Here is a 22,071-nt window from a genome sequence, read left to right on the forward strand (position 1 = left end):
CTTTACAGGTGTCCCCCACATCGGTCACCGAAGCCTTCCTGGCACGAGCGTTTAGTCATACTCTGCTGATGTTGAAGGGGCCTCATCAGCAGGTCTGCAGCGTTCTTACAGTGTTCTATTGCCTCCAATGTTCTGTCCTCTGGAGGCCTCGGTTCACCTGAGACTCCAGAAGGCTCCACATGAATTCCTTCTTCTTGTTTGATGGCCTGGACCCTCCTTCACAGCGAGATATGATGCCAGGATATTTTATATATACAATATATTGTATAATATAAAAATAAATATATTTTATATTATACAATATATTGTATAATATAAAAATAAATATATTTTTTAATCGTTGTAATAACATTTTGCCTGTTTTCTCATCCTCCATTTCTCAGTGTAGTAAATGAGATCTACTTTGATCTCATTTGAGATTCGTTCTCATAAAATCGTTTTCCTACAGCATCCATCTGAATAATATAATGCTCATTTTTTTTCTTTTTTTCACAGAAGCTTTTTAGTTTCTTTTTACCCTCAGAAATTTGCATATCACAGCAGAACGTCAAGTCACTGCAGAGCTACTCCTTTGGCTTTTTGCCAGCACCAACATTGGCCTTTGCAGTCCCCCTGACCTTCATTCTGTTCTTTGCGTTTCTTTCGCTGCTTGCGGGAGGTCCTTTTCTTCTCATAAAGGCCATGTCTCGCAAGTCTGTGTTTAGGCTCATTCTTCTTTCCATAATCCAAAGAGTCATAGATCATGCCAAAGCCAGTTGTCTTGCCCCCACCGAAGTGGGTTCTGAATCTAAATACGAAGATGACATCTGGTGTGGTTTTGTACATCTTGGCCAGCTTTTCCCGAATTTCTGTCTTTGGTATTGTGGCCTTCCCAGGATGAAGGACATCAGTGACCATCTGTTTCCTCTGAAGCAGACAGTTTATCATGAACTTCCTGGTCCGGATGGTTACCGTGTCATTCATGATGGCTACGGCGTTGGAGCTGTAGAGGAAGATATAATGCTCATTCTGTGTCTTTTCTCCCCTAGAGTTGAAACCAGACAAAAGCAAGTATATTATTCAGGGTTCTCTAGAGTAACAGATCTTATAGAATGAACATGTTTATATAAATGGGACGTATTAGAGTGACTTAGAGGCTGCGGCCCAGCAGGTCCAACGGTGGCTGCCTACCAAAGAAAGGTCCAAGAACCCAGTAGTCATTCAATCCATGAGGCTGGATGTCTCAGCTGGTCTTCAGCATATGCTGGAATCCCAAAGAAGTAGTCTCTGATGCCACTGGAGGAATGGACTTGCCAGGAGACTATGAGCTAGAGAGCTTTCTCCTTCCATGTCCCTTCTATAGGCTTCCAGCGGAAGGTGTGGCCCAGATTAAAGGTGGATCTTCCCACCACAAACTGGATTAGAGGTGGAACTTTCCTCCTGCATTAGAAATTGGGTCTTCCCACTTCAAATGCTTTAATGAAAACAATCCCCCACAGGTGTGCCCAGCCATTTGGGTTTTAGTTTATTGTGGATATGATCAAGATGGCAGCCAAGAATATCCATCACATAAGGGCTCATTTGTTTTACCTGCAGAATTTAACACCGTGTTCTTTATTACAGGCACATAATGCTCACTGCTCAGCGTCCAAATGGTTGACTGGGAAAACGTAGTCCCTGTGTTCAAAATACGCTCACATGTAATCCGTCCTGGTGCTGTCTTCTCCCCTACAGGTTGTAGCACCCTGTTGAAGCTCTGGGACACGGCTCGCTCAGACGAAAGACTGACAGAGCTGAAGAAGAGTCACTGTGAGCTGCTTACGAGAAAACTTGGAAAAGCGGAAGACAAGGCCAGCGGAGTGCAGAGAGAACAGACGGAAATTAAAAAACCAAAATCCTGGTCACAGCATAAAGAAGTGGCATGGGACGAGCTCTGCGATTTGAGGCATGGTATCTTAGTTGGTTTTTAATTTGTTTTTATTTTTATCTTATATGCATGTGTGTCTGCCTACATGTGTGTCTGTGTGCCAATGCACGGAACACCCCAGAGCGAGAAGAGGGCATCGGATTACCCGGAACCAAAGTTAGAGACGACTGAGCCATCCTGTGGGCGCTAACAATCCAACCCAGGTCCTCTCAAGAACGGCCCGTGCTTTCAACCACTGAGCCATTTCTCCGGCCCCGTGAATCTTAGTTTCAGAGGAATGCTTGAACCATCCTACTGTACTACTGAGAGGAATGGGATTCTCTTACTGGCCGGCTTACGGCCTAGTGTCCCAGGAGAAGAACATTTCCAGTCCTGTGGAGTGTGGAATTATTAAGAAAAGTGTGATCACCTCATTTGGGCATGAGTATTTTAAATAAATAAATTCATACTCTTCAAGACTGGAAATCGAGTGGCTATGCTGAGTCCTTTTGTTCACTATTCATTTAAGGATGGGACTTGTGATCACTTTCTTATTTTCCTGTCACAGTTAATGCTGCAGGAAATGCCATTTGGACTTTGTTTTCTGAATTTCTAAATATTTTGGAACATCATTACTTGTTCAAAGTATAGGAATCTTTTTAAAAACTTGGATCAATATAGCTTACTTGTTCTAAAACTTAATGTTCATTTAGAGCTTTATCTAAAGAACATAAAGGAGTCATTATTTCTCAACTCAACTACTTTTAAATTTATACAATTGGTCCCTTTAATTACTCATTCACTTTGCTGTGGACCCAACCAAGGTCGTCATGAATGACAAGCCTGAGAATGAGCTGGTTCCCATCTGTATCTTTGTTAACACAAACGAAATACACAGAAAATAGAGGTCGGGGTGGAGAGATGGCTCATCAGTTAAGAGCACTGACTGCTCTTCCAGAGGTCCTGAGTTCAATTCCCAGCAACCTCATGGTGGCTCACAACCATCTGTAATGGGATCCGATGCCCTCTTCTGGTGTGTGTGTGTGTGTATGTGTGTGTGTGTCTGAAGACAACTACAGTATATTCATATAAATATAAATAAATAGTATTAAAAGAAAAAAAGATGCTCTCTGGAGAGTGAACTCATTTTACAAAAAGAAAATGGAGGTCACTCGTTGATTTATTCCACAATGTCTCCTTTATACAACCATAGTTGATTCAGATATCTATGGTAAGAACTACTCACTGCTGCTACATGATCAGCTCATGAATTGTTCAGAAAGACTACCGAGCTTCCTGTGGGATAAATAACACTGGGATATGGTTGAAATGTTAGGAACAAGCACGGTGAGAGATAGTGGATACTGGAGTCATTCTTCCGGCCTTGGGTCATGGCTACCCTACTGTGTGAACATCTGGAGGTGTTCCTTTGCAATGTGAATCGTTTTGGGGCACGACTGGCATATTTTATGGTGGTGAAATTTTTTTCAAGACAATTTATTCAATCGTTTGTAAGGGCGATTATCAAGAAGATAATTTGTTAGTATAATGAAACCACGATGACCGTGTTTCCTCGAAATGAGTCGTAATGTGTTTCAATACTCCAGGTTCCCCCTAAAGCAAGATGAGAAACGAGAAAATGTCGAGTTTATGTTCCCTCAAAAGAAACCACGGTTACGAAGGGAAGAGGAACAACATGATGGGAGTGTGGAGCGTACTCAGCGCCCTGAAATCAGGACCGTGATCGCGGAACTGAAGGCCCTAGAAAAAGATTTGAGACAGGTAAACCAGTTCTGAGTAAAATTCCGTATTTCTGAGAGTTTGATAGCTATGTTAGATCACTCCAATTCTGTTTTCAAATAAATGCATATGGCTAACAAAAAATGGACAGGAAGAAAAGGTACTGCTTGCCAACGTATCACTATGACACTGTGAGAGCGGGCATTACACCAACTGGAGCCATGCCCCTCGTCACTCAACAGTGTAATCTCTGGGACACCAGGCATAGCCCTCCTGTGCTGACCTAAATGTTGCCACGCCATCCACTCTTGAGTTACTTAGAACAAAAAATGTTAGATGAAGCCATTAATAGCTAAGTTTATGAGTTATAAATCTAGGCATCTAACAGTGTTCACCACGTGTTCCTGGCTGGAGGACCAGAGGGTCGCTGGAGTCTAGCCAACTGCCACCAGGATGACCATTTAGAGATTTATGTTAAAATGCAGGCTGCTACGCATGTTTGGATCTGTAATGGCTCGTGTTATATCTTTTATAAGGAGCAATATCACCCATGCCCGTGTCTGCAGCTGCTTTTTCACTTTGACAAATTAGCTTATTCGTGCAGCTTGAGTGATTCCTGTCGGGCGATCATCCTTGAAAAGGTCGCCCTCCTTATAAAATTCTATGATGATGCTTTGAGGGTATGGGGGCACACATATGACTGAACTCTTAGTGAAATGATTCTCTAGGGATTTGAGGACCAAAAGAGCCCTGACCGCAAGTTTCTCAAGAACAAAATGCCAGCGTCGCATACAACAGGGTTGGGGCAAATCATTTTTACAACAAGATTTATTAGCAGTTGCACAAAGCGCAAAGGAGGTCTGAGATGCTTGAAGCATTTTCCAATATGTACTTGTATCTTGTAAAAGGCAGGGAATTTGACCTTTAAGTTTATGTGTATAGTGTATGTATTTGGGAGAGGTCGTGACAATGTTGGATTGAGTAATTTTTGCTTCTGATGCATAACCAAGGCTGGTCTTGAATTCCTGATCATCCCACTTCTATTTCCCAAGTTAGAGTAATGTTCTTAATTTAACTCTGCTGTCTTTCTGAGTCATGACATTCATAATAAGCTCATTCAAAAAGAAGGCTTTCAATGTTTTCCCTAAAAATCTACTATCCACAGACAGATTTTCTAGTTCGGGACAATGCTTTGGCCTGCTTTGTGTGCTGTTATAGAGGTTTATATGCAAGTCTCATACTTCAACTACTGTATAAGGAGGAAAAGTAAAACCTACAGAGTCCCATTTTCCAAGAACCTCCCCTCCCTCTAAAAAGAATGCAATTTTGTTTCAATGCACACAGCCATCGGAAGCCATAATATTCTGTAATATAACAGACATTCTTCCACAGTCACATCCTCAGCCCCAGGTCTATATATCTCATCTTATTAACTTCACATAACTTGTAAAGAAATGCCAATGCAGGGGTTGGGGACTTGGCTCAGTGGTAGAGCGCTTGCCTAGCAAGCGCAAGGCCCTGGGTTCAGTCCCCAGCTCCAAAGAAAAAGAAGAAGAAAAAAAAGAAATGCCAATGCAGTTTTATTACAATGTGTTTTAGATTTTCAACATATAGCATTTTTATTCTTAAAGAATTTCATATATGCATGAACTGCATTTTTTTACCTCCCCCCCCAACTTCTCCATTCCATTCAACTTTTATTCACCCTCCCTTCTTAAAATAACTCACCAAGTCCATTGGTGCTGGCCATATACTCATGGACGTGGGGCCCTTCACTGGAGTATGGCTAATCCAGGGGCCACATCCTTTAAGAAAATTGACTCTTCCTCCTCTTATATCCATGGCTCCAAGCTCAGGTTTGTAAGGCTCTAACCATGCTAGAATGTTGACTTCTTCTCGTACAGGTCTTGGAGAAGCACCACAGCTGCAAGTGGGAACCCTGCATTTTCTATCTGATAAACCATCATCATGACTGCAGCTGTCCTGTCATATCCAGAAGACCCTGTTTTACACTGGTCTTCCTGGAAACCCACTTCCACAGTTTGTTAACACAGATGTCCCATTTGTACCTGAGGATGCCATTAATGCTTATTAACTACACTTAGATGAGTTGTGAGTTCCTGCATCAGTAGCCATCCACTGAATAAAGAAATGTCTTTAATGGGGACCTATGACATCCCCAGCATGGGTTCTTGGCCGGATTTATAGTACTGGGCATGAACTTTCTCTGGTAGATCAGGCCTTATACCAACTCAGGAAGCAGTTGGCCATACCATTCATGCCACAGCCACACACATGGCTTGCCACACAAGTCATTATTGTAGCTCACAGGGTTCACAGCTGAGTAATAAGGCTGTCGGTAGATCTTTCCCTCAGACGCCTACATATATACATGAGTTGCCATGTAGGTCCTGGAAACTAAACCCAAGGCTGTGTAAAAGCAAATGCCCTTTACTGCTGAGCCATCTCTCCACTGACATCTATTAATTTCTTAATCTTACTCTGACTGGGGTGAGTTGAAATCTCAAAGTAGCCTTAATTTGCAGTTCTCTGATGGCTGACAATGGTGAATATTTTTTCAAATACTTCTCAGCCATTTGTATTTCTTCTGTGAACTCTGTTCAGTTCCATGGCCCGCTTTTAAATTGGGTGGTTTGTTTTCTCAAGGTTTAATCTTTTGAGTTCTTTGTACAAGGAGCAGTTTCCTTTACAGTGCAGAAGCTTTTCAATTTATCAAGTCCCACTTAATGATTGTTGATCCTATTTTCCAGGGAACCAGGGTCCTATTAAGAAAGTTTTTCCTGACCCTATATCCTGCCATGTCCTCCTACACCCTAACATATCCTCCTATACCCTGACATCCTCCTACATCTTGATAAGCCCTCCTATATCCTGACATGCCCTCCTGTACTCTGACAGGTCCTATACCTATGGGATGATGTCACAGGTGAGGCAGGTATAAGATAGACTTAGGCCTGTCAGTGGATGAGAAGGAAGGATAGCGGGAGAAAAGTTTGAGGGAAGGGGAGGAGACTGGGATGGAAAGGAGGAAAACACAGGAGGAAACTAGGAGAGTAGCTGCGGAGAGAACATGGAGGCTGATGTTAGGATTCCACGCTGTACTTTTACAGGTTGTTATGAGTGTTCTTAAGGGATGGGTGTGTACAGGGCTTTGTATGTTTAGGTGGACAATTATATCCTATCAATTGGATCAGAGGTTATTGTGTTGGTGTGTTCTTTCATGTGGCGATTTAAGTTTAAGAGAGTGTGTGGCAGCTGGGACACTGAGCAGCCACGGAATTAGGATGTATATTTCTGCCATGGTGGCAGCCTGCCTTGGGAACTGGATGGGTAGAGAGATGGTTGCCAGGCTCAGAGAGAGGCCTTCAGCAGTGTGTTATGGGATGGAGCAAAGCAGGTGAGAGACTTTGCTGCCTGAAATTAAGATATCTATCAGATATCTTGGGGCACTGCATTGTCAGACCTAGAGCAGGTAAAAAGACTGTTTTATTTTTTATAACTTTATAGCAACATATACCTTGACACATACTCCTATATCCTGACATATCCTCCTATACCCTGACATGCCATCCCTGTGCTTTTCAAAGAGCCAGAGTCCACTACAAACCTCTAAGCAGTAAGACCCTTCCCTTCCAGGGAGTAGAGCTAGTTTAGCTCCTCGAACAATTACAAGCCAACTATCAGACAAAGCCACCTGTGACTCCCCAACCTATCCCCTTGGAAAGTCCCAGACGGGCCACTGACCACGAGTCAATTTGAAGGTCACTTCGCCCCACCAATAGAACCCTGCCTAGTTACCATCGTTCAAATTCTGCCCTTATTGTTTGAAATCTACCTCTATCAAAGGTATATAACTCCCTGATAGAGTCTGCTCAGGGTCGTCTCCCTCCTGGAGCGACCCCAGCGTGTTGGAATAATAAAACTCCTCTTTCTTTTGCATCAATCTCTGCTTCTGAGAGTCTTATTCAAGGGGTCCCAGAAAAGGTTCAATTCATACCTCACATTTTCTTCTAGAAGTTTCAGTGTTTTGGACCTAACCTTAAAAATCTTTGATCCACTTGTTGATTTATAAATGATTTTTACATGATGACAGGGAAAAATCAAGTTTCAGTCTTCTACATGTAGACATCCAGTTTTCCCAGCACTATTTGTTAAAGATACTGTCTTTACTCTAATGTACGTTTTTATACCTTTGTGGAAAGATCAGGCTCGTACCTGGGTCCTCTATTGTATCCCACTGATCAATGTATCCATTCTTGCACCAGCTCCATGCTATTCTTAGTGCCATGGCTCTGCACTACTGTGTAATGTAACTTGAACCCAAGAATGGCGACGTCTCCAGCAGGGGTTCTGTTATTCGGGACCGCATTAGAAGAGAGCCTTTTTACCTCCATGTGAATTTTAAGATTTTTTATGAAGAATTGCGTTGGAATTTTGATGGGATTACAGTGAATCTATAGATTGATTTTGGTAGAAAGGCCATGTTCACAGTATTACTTTTACCAACCATGCGCATGGGCAGTCTCTCCACCTTTTGGTATCATCTTCAGTTTCTATCTTCAGACTCTGCTTTACTGTGTTTATCCTCTCTGGGAGGGGGAGGGGGTTTTGGTGCCATTTTAGCATTTCTCATGTACAGAATCATGTCCCTACAAATAGGGATGTGTTGGCTCCTTGCTTTACATCTGTATCCCTTTTATTTATTAATCTTGGTGCTCTGGTGAAGATCTCAAGCACTATGTTGAACAGGAATGGAAAAAGCACTCTTGTCTTGCTTTTGATCTTTGTGAAATGCTTTGGTTTTCCCCTCCATTTACCATGATGGTGGCTGTAGGTTTGTTGTATATAACCTTTATTAAGTTGAATTCATTGGTGAATCATTCCTGTGTCTCTGGAATTGAGTCAACTTGACTGATTAATGATCTTTGTGGTATAATCTTGGACTCGGGTTATCAGTATTTTATTGATTGCTACACCTATGCTCAGAATTAAAGAGCTCAGTCTGTGAGTTTCTTTTGTGTTTGTTGTTATGTCTTTAACTGGTCTCAGTATCAGGGTAATACTGGACTCATAAGAGGAGTGTAGAAGACTTCCTTCCTTTTCTATTTTATTGAGTAATTTAAATAGTATTAGCATTAGTTCTTTGAACTTTAGGTAGAACTCTATGATGAATCCATCTGGTCCTGTGCTTCTTCTAATGTGGGAAACTTTTTTTTCATAACATTTTAACATTTAATAGAAACTATATACAATAATTTCACTATATCTTACATGAAGGAGCCACCACAGAAATTTACATAAATTAAAAGCAAGAATAATTAAGGAGAGCCCAGACCTGTGAACTGCTTTTCTCAGTCAGTTCACTAGGAAAGGGGGTTTATATTGCCCAATGATGTGGAGCAGAGGAAAGGCTTAAATACAGCTTTAGATACGGCTACAGAGATTAAGAGCCAACACCTGAAGAGCACCGTTCTTCACCACAGCCAACCCCGCCTAGACATCCACGTGGATCTCAGCCCACGGCTCAGAAGTCCCATTATAAATGTCTCCAATAGGCACTGCATCTCAAAGGCAGGGAGCACCTCACGCTCTTCCTTGCAAAAAATCCCAAAATTTAAATACTAATTTGTCATCACAGAGACTTGGGTTATGTTTGTCTACAGCACTCTCAAGCCCCAAAGGAAACAATGTGGTCTGAGCTGTCCCTGTTCAGTGAGAAATGATCAGAGATACACTTGTCTGAAGAATGGAGAGTTCAAATCCAAAGGCGGTGAACAATCCCAGAATGAACTGTCAACTGATAGAAGTGGGCTCTGGTTTTCAATTTGCAGTAGCCAATCCACGCTGAGGGAATGGTGCACAGGTTTTCTCTACATTATGAGGTCCCTGGGATCTGCACCCATCCCCAGCCACCTGTATCTGTCCTGGGCCTCCAGCAATTTCAGTGACGGAATGATCTTCTAGAGTTAGGGAGGGATCAAAGAGCAAGGGCGATGGAGGGCACGGCATGCCATCACCTACGACATCCAAGTCGTCACTGAGCCCCAGTGGTAAGCTCTCAGTGGGCTGAAGCTCGGCAGCACTCAAGTACAGATCCATGGGGTCGGCTTCTAGGTCGTCTGGCACAGACAGTACCTGCTCGGGCTTATACATCTGAGGAGGCAACTGGAAGTGCAGTGGACAGCAGGGGTCCTCAGAAAGGCTTACAGGAACTGGTTTGTTGCAGGGTACCTCTGCAGATCCCTGGCAGCATTTGAAGAGAACCTGATTTGTATCCTGACAGATATGGGTAAGGCAGTGTCTGGTCATCGGAAGAGACTGATTGGAGCAGCGAACATCATCCACAAAGTCTAAGCACCTCTGACTGGAACGAGTGGTCTGAGCCCGTTGAGCAGCCCCCTCTGTGGCCAGCATTCTGCGTTCCTTCAGCTGCCTGTGTAGTAAGGCTTTACTCCATAGAGTTGACGGTATCGCCTGAGACATTTTAGTCGCTTTTAAATTCTCTCTCTCTTTGGCCAAAAGTTCCTCGGGGCCAGTCAGGAGACTACTACCTAAAGCTTCGTGCTCCACTTTCCGATTATGTAAGTAACGGCGCTTCTTCTCTTTGAGCAGGTGCTGTAGTCGTTTAAACTGATCAATGTACAAAGACTGCAAACGAATCAGCTTTTCTCTCATGATAAGAGCCACCTCCTCGGCTGTATAGATGCCCGCATGTTTTAGGGGATCTTCTTGATCACTGTCTATGCTATCAGCTTCACTGTCACGGTCACCTCTCCATGTCTGATCCACAGTAATGGGTTCCTGGTCCCCATCACTCCAGCTGTCTTCATCCAGTATCCGGCTCGCCTCGCTTCGGCTACTCTCTGGGGTCTGCGAGCCCAGCTCTGTTTTAGTATATGAGCTCAACTGGCACAATAGGGCCTGGGTTACTCTTCTTCATTTGAGCATGAAGTGCTAGGGCATTCCTTCGAGCATGTTCAGCACAGAAAGACACCTCATCTTTCTTCTCAGGCTTTGGGGCAGCACTGGGGCACCCCTTCCCATTCTTCGTCGAAATGTAACTACATTGTTTGAAGGGTGCATTCTTGTCTTCAAGAATATGCTTAAGACAAAACTCCTGCCCCTCCAGACGCAGCTGAGAGCATGGGCGGTGAGTGAACGAACCAGAGAGGGGCTCCTGAGATCTGGGCACTGGGGTGATCCTCCACCGATTCGTTGGCAAGACGTGAATCCGAATCCTGTTCATACCAAAACCTCCCCGCCGCGCTGCGCCACGCCAGGAAACTTTTTATTACTCTTTCAGTCTTGTTGCTGACAATAGAACTACTTGAATTATTTATCACTTTAATTTTAGCACGTTATATGCACAAGAGTTCATTTCTTTTATGTTTTCCAATTTAGTGGAATGGAGGTTTAAAAATATATCCTTAAGATTTTCTGAATTCCATTAGTTTCTGTTACAATGCCATCTCCCTTTCATTTTTGAATTCCACTAAATTATATCTCTTCTCTGTTTTTTTTGGCTAATTTGGCTAAGAGTTTGTCAGTCTCTTTTTTTTTTTTCAAAGAACCAACTCTTCATTGATTCTTTGAATTGTTTGTATTTTGTTAATTTCTTCTGGTTTTAATTCTCTCTTTCCATCTACTTTTTTTTTTTTTTTTGGCTTTGGTTTTTTCCTGGTTTTTCCAAGCCTCAAAGTATGTTTTTTAAATTATTAGGGATCTCTAAAATTTTTTGAGGTAAGCATTTAGTATCATAAACATTCCTATTAGAACAGCCTCCTTATGTCCTATAGATATAGTATAATATGTTTTCAGTTTCATTCAATTTTAGAACATTCTTATTTTCTTGATTTCTTTTTGATTTAATTGTATTTAATGTTTCTTTTTCTTTTCTTTTCTTTTTGACAGGGTTTCTCTGTGTAGTCCTGGCTGCCCTGACTCTGTAGATCAGGCTGGCCTCGAACTCAGAGTTCTGCCTGCCTCTGCCTCCTGAGTCTCTCTGTAGTTTCTATAGTTTGTCTTGATGATGATATCTAACTTTATTCCATTGTGATCAGATAGAATGCAAAATGTTATTTCAATTTTTTGGTATTTGTTGAAATGTGTGTCCTGATATGTGCTCAATTTTGGAGAAAGTTCCATGAACTACCAAGAAGAATATGTATGACTTGGTGATTGGGTGGAATGTTCTATAGATGTCTGTTGGGTCTATTTGATTTATAATGTCATTTATCTCTGGTGTGCCTCTGTTTAGTTTTGGTCCAAAGGATGTGTCAATTGATGAGTATAAAGTATTGAAGTCACCCACTGTCACTGTACACTACGGCTAATTTGTTGTTTTAGTCTAGTAGAATGTCTTTCATAAAATTGAAAGTGACTGTATTTGGTATGTGTATGGTTACAGTTGTGATATCCTCTTGGTGATGATCATGGTGACCATCTTTATCTCTTCTGGCTAGTTTTTGTATGCAGTTTACTTGTTAAGATATTAGAATAAATATGCCTGCTTGTTTCTATTTCCTAGAATACCTTTTATCATTCTTGGATATTCTTGGAGGAGTCTGTTTCCTAACCCAGCCTACTAAGTGTCTATGTCTTTTATCAGGAAATTGAAACTACTAATATTTGAAGTTGTTGCTGACCTGGAAAAATGGCTCAACAGTAAAGTATGAGTACTGCTCTTGGAGAGGACCCAAGTTCAGGTTTCTGAACCCACATCAGGCAGTTTATAACCACTTGTAGCTTCACCTACAGAAAATACAAAGCTTCTGACATCCATGGACACCTGACAGAGAGAGGGGGGAAGAGGAGAGAGACAGAGACAGAGACAGATAATTTAAAATAAAAATAAGTTATAGAGAGTTGTTATTAAAATATGTGAATTACTGCTGTGGGTAATTTTGTGGTGTTTTGTTAGACTTTATTTTACTAACTGTTCAGGTGTTATTTATTTATTCCCTGTGATCCCTTGAGTGTGTTTATCCTTCTCCTCTGACTGAAGCATTCCTCCTATATCCTCTGTAGATCTGTCTTAGGGCTTATAAATTCCTTTCATCTCTTTCACTTTTAATAGATAGTTTTGCTGGGTATAATAATAAGGGTTGGTGGTTTGGGCCTTTTAGAACTTGGAGTGTGTCTTTCCAAACACATCTGGCTTTAAATTTTTCTATCAAATAATCAGCTATCATTTTGGTGGACCTATCTTCAAAAATTACTTGACTCTCTTTCTTGGAACTTTCAATCCCCTCCCTCTATTCTGGTTTTTTTTTAAGGTTTTAACCATAAAATATGATGGGGAGTTTCTTTTCTGTCTTTGTGGTACTCTGAAGGGCTCTTGAACCTGGATGGTAATTCTTTCTCTAGGTTTGATAAATCTTTATTGAAAATATTCTTGGGCTGGAGAGATGGCTCAGCGGTTAAGAGCACTGACTGCTCTTTCAGAGGTCCTGAGTTCAATTCCCAGCAACCACATGGTGGCTCAAAATCATCTGTAATGGGATCTGATGCCCTCTTCTGGTGTGTCTGAAGATAGCAATGGTGTAATCACATAAATAAAAGAAATACATTTTTTAAAAAAAGAAAGAAAAGAAAATATTCTCTACACCTTCATTATAGTATTCTCCTTCTTTTATGCCTATTATTATAATGTTGGGTTTTTTCACCATGTCTCAAAGTTCCCCCATGTTTGATTCTTTTTAAATTTCTCATTGACCTTTACTGAGTCATCCAATTCCTCTACCTTGTCTTATAATCCTGACATATTGTTTTCCATGTGATTCATCCTGTTGGGGAGATCTCCCATTGATTTCTTTTATTTTTTTTTTCTAGGACATTTAAGTTTGGATTTTTTCTGCAATTTTTTTTTATTAAGTTAGTTATTGTATCTTGAATTGAGTTCAGCCATTCATTCGGGTCTTTGTTCTTTTGGAGTATACTCTTTTCCTCTCTGAGTCATTTGAACACAGCTATAATTCTCTTGAATTCTTTGTCTGGGAGACCTGCTAAGTCATTCTCATTGGAGCTCACTCGTAGGGAATTAGTGCTAGAGGGAACATGTTGAGGTAGATTTTTGTGTTCCTTTTGTATCTCTGCTGGGACTTGTACATCTGAAGTAGTTTGTTGGTTAAGTCTCCTTTTTTGTTGTTGAATGCACACGCTTATACTGATAGATCAGGACTGTAGCTCAGATGAACCACCGCAAAACATGTTTGTCAGGTTACAATGGGGGAAAAGCCACAAAAACTACAACGAGCTCATATGGAGTTGCAGAAAGTACTGCCTGGTGGTCAGCTCTGACTCAATCCACATTAGACATAACAGTTCATATTGACCTTTAATTTGATGGGTCCTATGTAAAGCTTTGTGGAATTTAAGATTAACAAACCTCAGAACATATAGAACATAACAGGATATGTGATCAGCACTGATGTTGTTCTAAGTAAAGTTATTTTTCTGTGTCGTGTTACAGAACATGTTCTAGGCATGCTACAGAAACAATCTAAAATACCTGGCAAGCATAGAACAAAATGGCTACAGCTATGCTGGGGGACAGACTTCAACAAAGAGATGGTGACATTTTCTTCTGTGGAGCTGGTACTGGGGACTGCAGTCTCCATTCCTAGTTTTGTTTGGGAAATCTACTACCACCTGCCTGAAGAGACACTGTTCACGTGCCAGCACCCCCTGGGCGGGCCTCTTGTCCATAGCCTGTTATGGCTGGCTCAAATACCCCTGGTCTTACACATAGGACCACTTTCAATGGCATAACAGCTGTGTAAAATATCAGATTTCATTAGAACATAAACTATAATCAAAATACTAATGCCTAAATACAGCTCCTCATGTGCCATGACGTATAGACACTCACCAATCTGTCCACCCTGGTGTTGGAGTGTGGTGGCTATATTACCAACTCCATTTTACAAGGGAAGACAGCAGGCTATGGAAAATGGTTTGATTCAAGTTCACTCCACTCCTCAATGGCTGAGCTGGGATCCAGACCGTTAGGGCAGCTATGAAAATCCAGTCTCTCTTTTTATCTCATTTTGCTTTCTTTGGATTTTTCTTTGGATTTTTTTTTTTGTCTTTTTTTGTCTTTAACTTGTTTGTTTTGATTTGTTTTTGTGAAGGGGGTGTTTCTTGGGTTCTGGTTTGGTTTGAATTGGTTTTGCTTGTTTTAAGGAGAAAAAGATAAAAAGAACATCAAGTTGGGTGGGTAGGGAGGTGAGAAGAAAATGGGAGGGATTGGGGGAAGAGAAAAAAATAATCAAAATATATTGTATGAAAATGTTTTTGTTTTTTTTATTTTTTGGGGGGGGGTTCTTTTTTTTTTTTTTTTTTTTTTTTTTTGGAGCTGGGGACCAAACCCAGGGCCTTGCGCTTCCTAGGCAAGCGCTCTACCACTGAGCTAAATCCCCAACCTGTATGAAAATGTTTTAACTTTAAAAAAAGTTTAAGGGTTGGGGATTTAACTCAGTGGCCCTGGGTTCGGTCCTCCGCTCCTGGGGGAAAAAAAGTTTAAAAAGAAAGATTGAACACCTAGAAACAGGCCACAAAGTAGGACTATTAAATTTAAATAGTTACCCTGTCTTAGTTTGACTTTCATTGCTGTGATATCATCGTGACAGGAAGCATGGCAGCATCCAGGCAGACATGGTGTTGGAGAAGGAGCCAAGAGTTCTAAATCTCGAACCAAAGGCAGCCTGTTTTCCAGGCAGCTGGGAGGAGGTTCTCAAAGCCCACCCCCACAGTGACACACTTCCTCCTACAAGGCCACACCTCCTGATAGTACCATTCCCTGGTCTCTCAAATCATTTCTTAAAATATCTAATTTCAACCTAAAACATCATGTTAGTTTTTATTATCACTGGTATCTTCCCATGACCATTCATATATATGTATATATATATATATATGTATATATATATATATATATATATATATACATATTTTTTTTGGTTCTTTTTTTCGGAGCTGGGGACCGAACCCAGGGCCTTGCGCTTCCTAGGTAAGCGCTCTACCACTGAGCTAAATCCCCAGCCCCCCATTCATATATTTTTATATAAAACTAGTTTTTCAAATGATGGGTCTTGAGTGATCCTGAAAATTCAGACCCACAAATTTACACAATTTACACATCCTATCAATTTGTGTGCTTCTGTACATAGTAAATATCTGTAGATAGCAGATAGCATTCATTCCCTCAGGTATGGTAGAGCTAAAAGTTCTGTTGTGAGAGCTCAGTTAACTCTACAGTTACAGTATAAAAGTTTCTATAGACAACATCCGATTGAAGGGGCACGGCCATGTTCTCACGAATCCTGGCAGGAAAATGGGTAAAGGGCAGACTGAATTAACAACTTTGTTTTTCACTGCTCATTTTATTTTATTTTTTTATTGCTCATTTTAGTTGCAGGGAGTACAAGATCAACTTGCACAGACAGTACAGAGTTCTAAGAAGATCCAAGCCATCTTGCAAAGGTATAAAATAGAGCAACCACAAAGTACCATGAGTTTTGCCAAAAGAATAACGTAGCATAGAAATTGTATCCGTTATGATAATAAATATTCCTCCATGAAGCCAGGAAACTCTCTCAGCCATAGAGTAGTTGAAATGCATTTTTTTACATCTTAGATGTAGTTCGGTTGGGACAGGGTATGATCTGTGTGTGCAATTTGATTCCCAAGCTCTGCCAAAAAAAAAAAAAAAAGTACAAATGTGTAACTCTTACACTGTTACGTAAATTGTCCATGAAACACGGCAGGAAAACAATGGAGCTTCTCAAACCACCTGTCTTCAATTGTTAAGAATGAAATTATTCTTTCAGATGTTAGTTCAGAAATTGTGATGTTTTTCAAAAGTATACATATGAATCATTATCAAATACATTTTAGGCTTGAAGTTCGACTTTTCAAATTAAAACTTACACTGAGAGAGAATTCAGCAAGAATTGAACAAATCCAGAATCATCTGCTGCATGAAGGTTTGGTGAGTCTTGTTTCCTCTGCCATACTGAAAATCCTTTCTCCACTTTGTGGGATTATATAGGAATATTTTAGGATAAGCAAAAAATGCCACTGATAAAAATTATTTGCCTTTGCCATGTCTGGGCATGGTGGCACACACCTTTAATCCCAGCATTCAGGAGACCAAGACAGATGTATTTCTGATTTCCAGACCAGCCAGGGCTACCTCATAGAGACAGTGTTGCATACATGGTGTGTGTGTGTGTGTGTGTGTGTGTGTGTGTGTGTGTGTGTGTATGTATGTATGTATATATGTATGTGTATGTGTGTCTGTCTGTCTGTATGTATGTATGTATATGTGTATCTGTCTGTCTATATGTGTGTGTCTGTATGTCTGTCTGTATATATGTATGTATGTGTGTGTATGTATGTATATATGTATGTGTATGTGTGTCTGTCTGTCTGTATGTATGTATATGTGTATCTGTCTGTCTATATGTGTGTGTCTGTATGTCTGTCTGTATATATGTATGTATGTGTGTGTATGTATGTATGTGTATGTGTATGTATGTATGTGTATGTGTCTGTCTGTCTATATGTATGTGTCTGTATGTATGTATGTATGTGTATGTATGTATATATGTATGTGTATGTGTGTCTGTCTGTATGTATGTGTATGTATGTCTGTCTGTCTGTATGTATGTGTCTGTCTGTATATATGTATGTATGTGTGTGTATGTATGTATGTGTATGTGTATGTATGTATGTGTATGTGTATGTATGTATGTGTATGTGTCTGTCTGTCTATATGTATGTGTCTGTCTGTCTGTATGTATGTATGTGTATGTATGTATATATGTATGTGTATGTGTGTCTGTCTGTATGTATGTGTATGTATGTCTGTCTGTATGTATGTATGTGTCTGTCTGTATATATGTATGTATGTGTATGTGTGTGTATGTATGTATGTATGTGTATGTGTATGTATGTATGTGTATGTGTATGTATGTATGTGTATGTGTCTGTCTGTCTATATGTATGTGTCTGTATGTATGTATGTATGTATGTGTATGTGTGCATGTGAGTGGTTTTTTCTGCTGCTGCTGCTGCTGCTGCTGCTGTTGCTTCTCATAATGCTCCAATAGTGAATATCCTCTTGATTTTATAAAATTTCACTGAAATGATAATATTAGGGGCTTTGGTAGTAAAATTTAACTAAACAAGAAGCTACAAGATGCCTCAGTGGTTGAGAGCATCCACTGTTCTTGTAGAGGACCAGAGTGCGGTTCTCAGCACCCACATCAGGTAGCTCACAACTACGAAATCCAGCTCCAGAGGATTTGATGGCCTCTTCTGACTTGTACACCTGTGTACGCATGGCATGTGTACACATACGCATAAATGAAAAGAAGGATTCACTGGACACGGTGGTGCACACCCTTAATCCAAGCACTCAGGAGGCAGAGGCAGGTGGATCTCTGAGTTCAAGGCCAGCCTGGTCTACATAGCAAGTTCTAGGACAGCCAGAACTACACAGAAAACCTTGACTTGGAAAAAAAGAGATTTTACTAAACAAGAGTCTTATAAAATGAATGTCGTATAATGTCATAATTAATAACATATCTTTGATATGTTATATAATGCTTTGTAAGGCAACATTTTGTTTCCCCATTAGTTGACTAACAAACATGTGGATTGATTGGTTATTGTGAGTATGGCTGCTGTGTACACAGTGTGTAGTTGCTATGTCACTGGGAAAGTCTTACTGTTCTAAGAACATTCCACAGCTATTCGGTCTTGAGTTCTAAATCTATTCCCAGAAGCATTCAGTGAGGTTTTGAGAATGGATGACTTTGTTATTTCCATTTCTAATCAAGAACAGATACTTGGGGCTAGCAAGAGGACTCCAAGAGCACTGGCTGCTATTGCAGAGGACCCAGGTTTAGTTCCCAGCACCTACATAGTGGCTCATAGGCTCCACAGGATCTGTGATGTCCTCCTCTGGCTCCACAGACACCAAGCATCCATGTGGCACACAGGCATACACACAAACAAAACCCTCATACACATCAAATAAACAAATCTTGAAAATGTTTCTGAAGAATGGATATCTTGTTATTATACGAACCACCAAGGAATATTTTTCTCTGTGTAACTTTCATAAAGAGAGGCGATGCCATTGCATGCAGACAGGAAATGTTTCATTTAATATGGAGCCATACTGAACTGAAAATGCAGAAACTGTTTTGCTGTTCGCTCTGTCCACCAGTTTTCCAAGAACGTAGCCTTCTCCTTTGCCTCAGCATGGCTGTGCTGGAGAGCCTCTGTCCAACGGCCACCCTGCTCCCTGTGACAGGCTGGCTTCTCTGAAAAACTCCATCAGAGAGAGGCTTACAAGAGAACTGTGCAGCTGCTACAGGAGTTGGATCACAGGCACCGGAGCTCAGAACAGGCAGGAAGAGAAAGAGAAGCATCTGGTGGAGGGTGGCGTCCAAAGAGACTTCCACGCAGAGCCAATCCCAAATCCACAGAGAAGCTCCTGTTCTGCTAGGAGATAACAACGCAGCCTCCACTCTCAGAGAGAATAAACAGCTCAGGATTCCATTTTAATGACAGATAGTGAAACCTCTATTACTCCTCCCCAGACAGATCCGAAGTCTTCTAATTCTCACACTGCCTTTCCAGACATCACCATCACAAGACTGTGGCATGAACAGCCACCTGGAGCCCTGACATGGCTGCCCCTGTAGCCTGAAGCAGGGCTCAAGCTGCCTCTGGGAAAGTATGAACATCTTTAGAATTTACTCACAGGACCCAAAACATGATAAAGACTCCAAAATGTCCTTGTTACCCTATATTTATTGAATTTGTAAGATTAAAAACTCAGATTTTAAGAGGTGCAAGAGGTGGTTCAGGATGTGTTACCCAGGCCACCAACCTGGGGGTTCTAATCCCATATGGTTCACAACCATCTGTAACTCAACTTCCACAGAAACTGATGCCCTCTTCTGGCCTCCATGGGCACCAGGCGCCCATACGTACATTTAGGCATATACGTACACATACATACACACGCACATAAAATAAAATAAATCCTTTTTAAGTCACATTTTTTAAGTTACTAGAAGGTGCTGGATAGTGAAAATAGATTTTTAGAGGAACTGTGTATTAAAGAATATCAGAGCCCACTGGAAGGGCCTAATCAGGATGGCAGGGAATCCAGAAGAATCAGGCACACGTTAGGCTGGGTGGTGTTAGCACAAAGGTGTTCTTTAAAGAAAAGTAGTAAATAGAGATTTCAAACTCCTGGGAGATTCTTACCGAGAATGAATATTTTTCTCATCCTAAAGTCAGGTGAGGATGAAAAAGACTCAGTTTAACAGATAATAGGAATGTAAATTCTATAAAAATCAGTGATGAAGGGAACCAGAGACATTGCTCAGCAGGGAAGGGCACTGGTTGCTCCCCTAGAGGACCAGGGTTCAGTTCCCAGCTCCCCACAACCATTTACAACGACAGCTCTGGTAGACCTGGCCCTCTTGGCCTCTGCAGGCACCTGCACACATGTGTCATGTATGTACACATGTGGAGAGGAGATACAAAATAAAAGTCTTCAAAATTAATGATAAATATACACATAAATAGGGGTCAGCTTTAAGGAGCTATTTTTTTAATTTGATCCTAAGTGAAATGTTACAAACTTTGTAGAAGTGTATTACTCATATACTTCTAAGACATGATCTTATAAAAGAAGAATAAAAGTCTGGATACTTTTAACTATTATGATATTTTAAAGCTTGAAGATGGAACGAAGAAACTCATCTTTCAAACACAGTCTCTAGAAAGTACTTTGGAAAAACAGATGAACAGAAATGAGGAATTGAGGACAGAGCTAGCAAGGTAAGATTTTAAGACTTCAAATCCTTCCAAACATTGTTAGCTTCATTGACATTTTTTATTTCATATTTTTTGAGAATTTTATAAATGAGTGCCATATTTACTTTGTTCCCCCTCTCTAACTCCTCCCATGTCCCCCAGCTTCCTCTCACATTCATAACTTCTTTTCCTCTAATCGTTATTGTTACACATAACATGTATATGAATTTATAAATACAATCTACTGAGTTCATTTAATATTGCTCCTATGCATGTATTTCATGGATGACCACTTGGTATTGTGTAAGTTCATTGTAATTTCTGTGTTTTATGTGTTCGAGTGGTGTGCCCGCTTTATATCTGCAAATCACACACATGCCTGGTGCCCCCTGGAAGATGGTGCTGGATCCCCTGGCACTGGAGTTGTAGGTGGTCTGTGAGCTGTCAAGTGGGTGCTGGGCACCTAACTCAGGTCCTCTGCAAGAGCAGGGAGGGCACCTAAGCTCAGCCATTTCTTCAGCCTGCAGAGCACAGCAGTGCCAGGCTCTCTAGATGCTACTCACCAAGCAGCTTGTGGATCCTCTGTCAGAAGGAAAAGCAACTGTAAAAGACAGAGTGGATGGGGGATATTGCCAAGATATGTCTGTGACAACTTGCGATAGAGGCCAGTTTGAAGAGCTTTGACGCTGAAGTGACCTCTAATTTGGCCTTAGTAAGGGTAGCATAGTCTTCATCTGTAGGAAACACAACACAGTCAAACATCCATGGATGGAAAAAACCCAGCAACCAGAGGGAAGCTGGAAACCAGGGTTACCTCAGTGTGTGTCTGACTGAGTGGCACTTAAGACGGTTTGAAGAGATGACAAAGGTCCCTTCGGACTAACAAATGAAACATCCATCCAAGAATGTGCTACACGTGAGAGACATGCACGTGTGTCCAGTCTCGTGGCTTTGACTAACCCAAGAAACCATAGTGCTAACCTGAAGGATAGGGGAGAACGGACTGCAGCATCCATGGGACCCACCGAGTGTCCCACCTCACATCCACAGGACACCCTTTCTAGAAGTTCACATCACATTCCCAAAGAGAAATAATACCTTACGCCAAAAAAAAATCAAGTCTTAATAAATGCAAGAAAATCAAAACAATTTCTTGATTCTTTTTGTATCATCATGAAATGAAACTTGAAATCAATAGGAAGAAAAATTACAAATCCTTGATAAATCACGGGTACAGAGCAGAACACTGATTGGGCCCAGTCAGTCGTAAGTGTTCACTCTAGCACTGTGCTAAACTCCTGTCCTCTCTGAGGACTTTTCCACACACTTCCCTTTCCTCTCGTGCACCAGAGTAAACAGGTACTAAAGTGTATATTTGGACCTTTCAGTGACATTCATATATACCAATATGTTTTCTGCTTTGCCCTGGTAACTAATCTCTGAGTTACAGCTAATCTTTAGTAATTTGTCACTGCTCACTCCAAAATGAATAATAATAATTATAAAACATCTGACTGTGCTTCTAACGTGAATTCCTTATGTGATATAAATGTCATAACATTTTTCTTCATATTATTTAC

The 22,071-nt window shown here is 40.9% G+C and overlaps 1 protein-coding gene and 2 pseudogenes across 8 annotated transcripts in view; 1 reads left to right on the top strand and 2 right to left on the bottom strand.

The window, feature by feature from the left end:
- Positions 1 to 22,071, top strand: part of Ankrd36 (ankyrin repeat domain 36) — a 116,764-nt gene that overhangs the window by 77,774 nt on the left and 16,919 nt on the right. For 5 of the 8 annotated variants that reach the window (XM_008770392.4, NM_001419749.1, NM_001419750.1 and 2 more), the window contains 5 exons: positions 1,714 to 1,924; positions 3,493 to 3,667; positions 16,059 to 16,129; positions 16,544 to 16,637; positions 20,412 to 20,515. In XM_008770392.4, coding sequence (XP_008768614.1) covers positions 1,714 to 1,924; positions 3,493 to 3,667; positions 16,059 to 16,129; positions 16,544 to 16,637; positions 20,412 to 20,515 — 655 coding nt within the window. Of the gene's footprint in view, positions 1 to 1,713; positions 1,930 to 3,492; positions 3,668 to 16,058; positions 16,130 to 16,543; positions 16,638 to 20,411; positions 20,516 to 22,071 lie in introns of those variants that run through there. The other 3 variants (XR_005493389.2, XM_039092850.2, XM_039092849.2) reach the window with 2 other exon arrangements.
- LOC134481869 (small ribosomal subunit protein eS24-like) lies at positions 549 to 968 on the bottom strand (annotated as a pseudogene).
- Kansl2-ps4 (KAT8 regulatory NSL complex subunit 2, pseudogene 4) lies at positions 8,841 to 10,917 on the bottom strand (annotated as a pseudogene).

This window comes from Rattus norvegicus, chromosome 14, assembly GCF_036323735.1.
Source record: "Rattus norvegicus strain BN/NHsdMcwi chromosome 14, GRCr8, whole genome shotgun sequence".
Taxonomy (NCBI): Eukaryota; Metazoa; Chordata; class Mammalia; order Rodentia; family Muridae; genus Rattus; species Rattus norvegicus.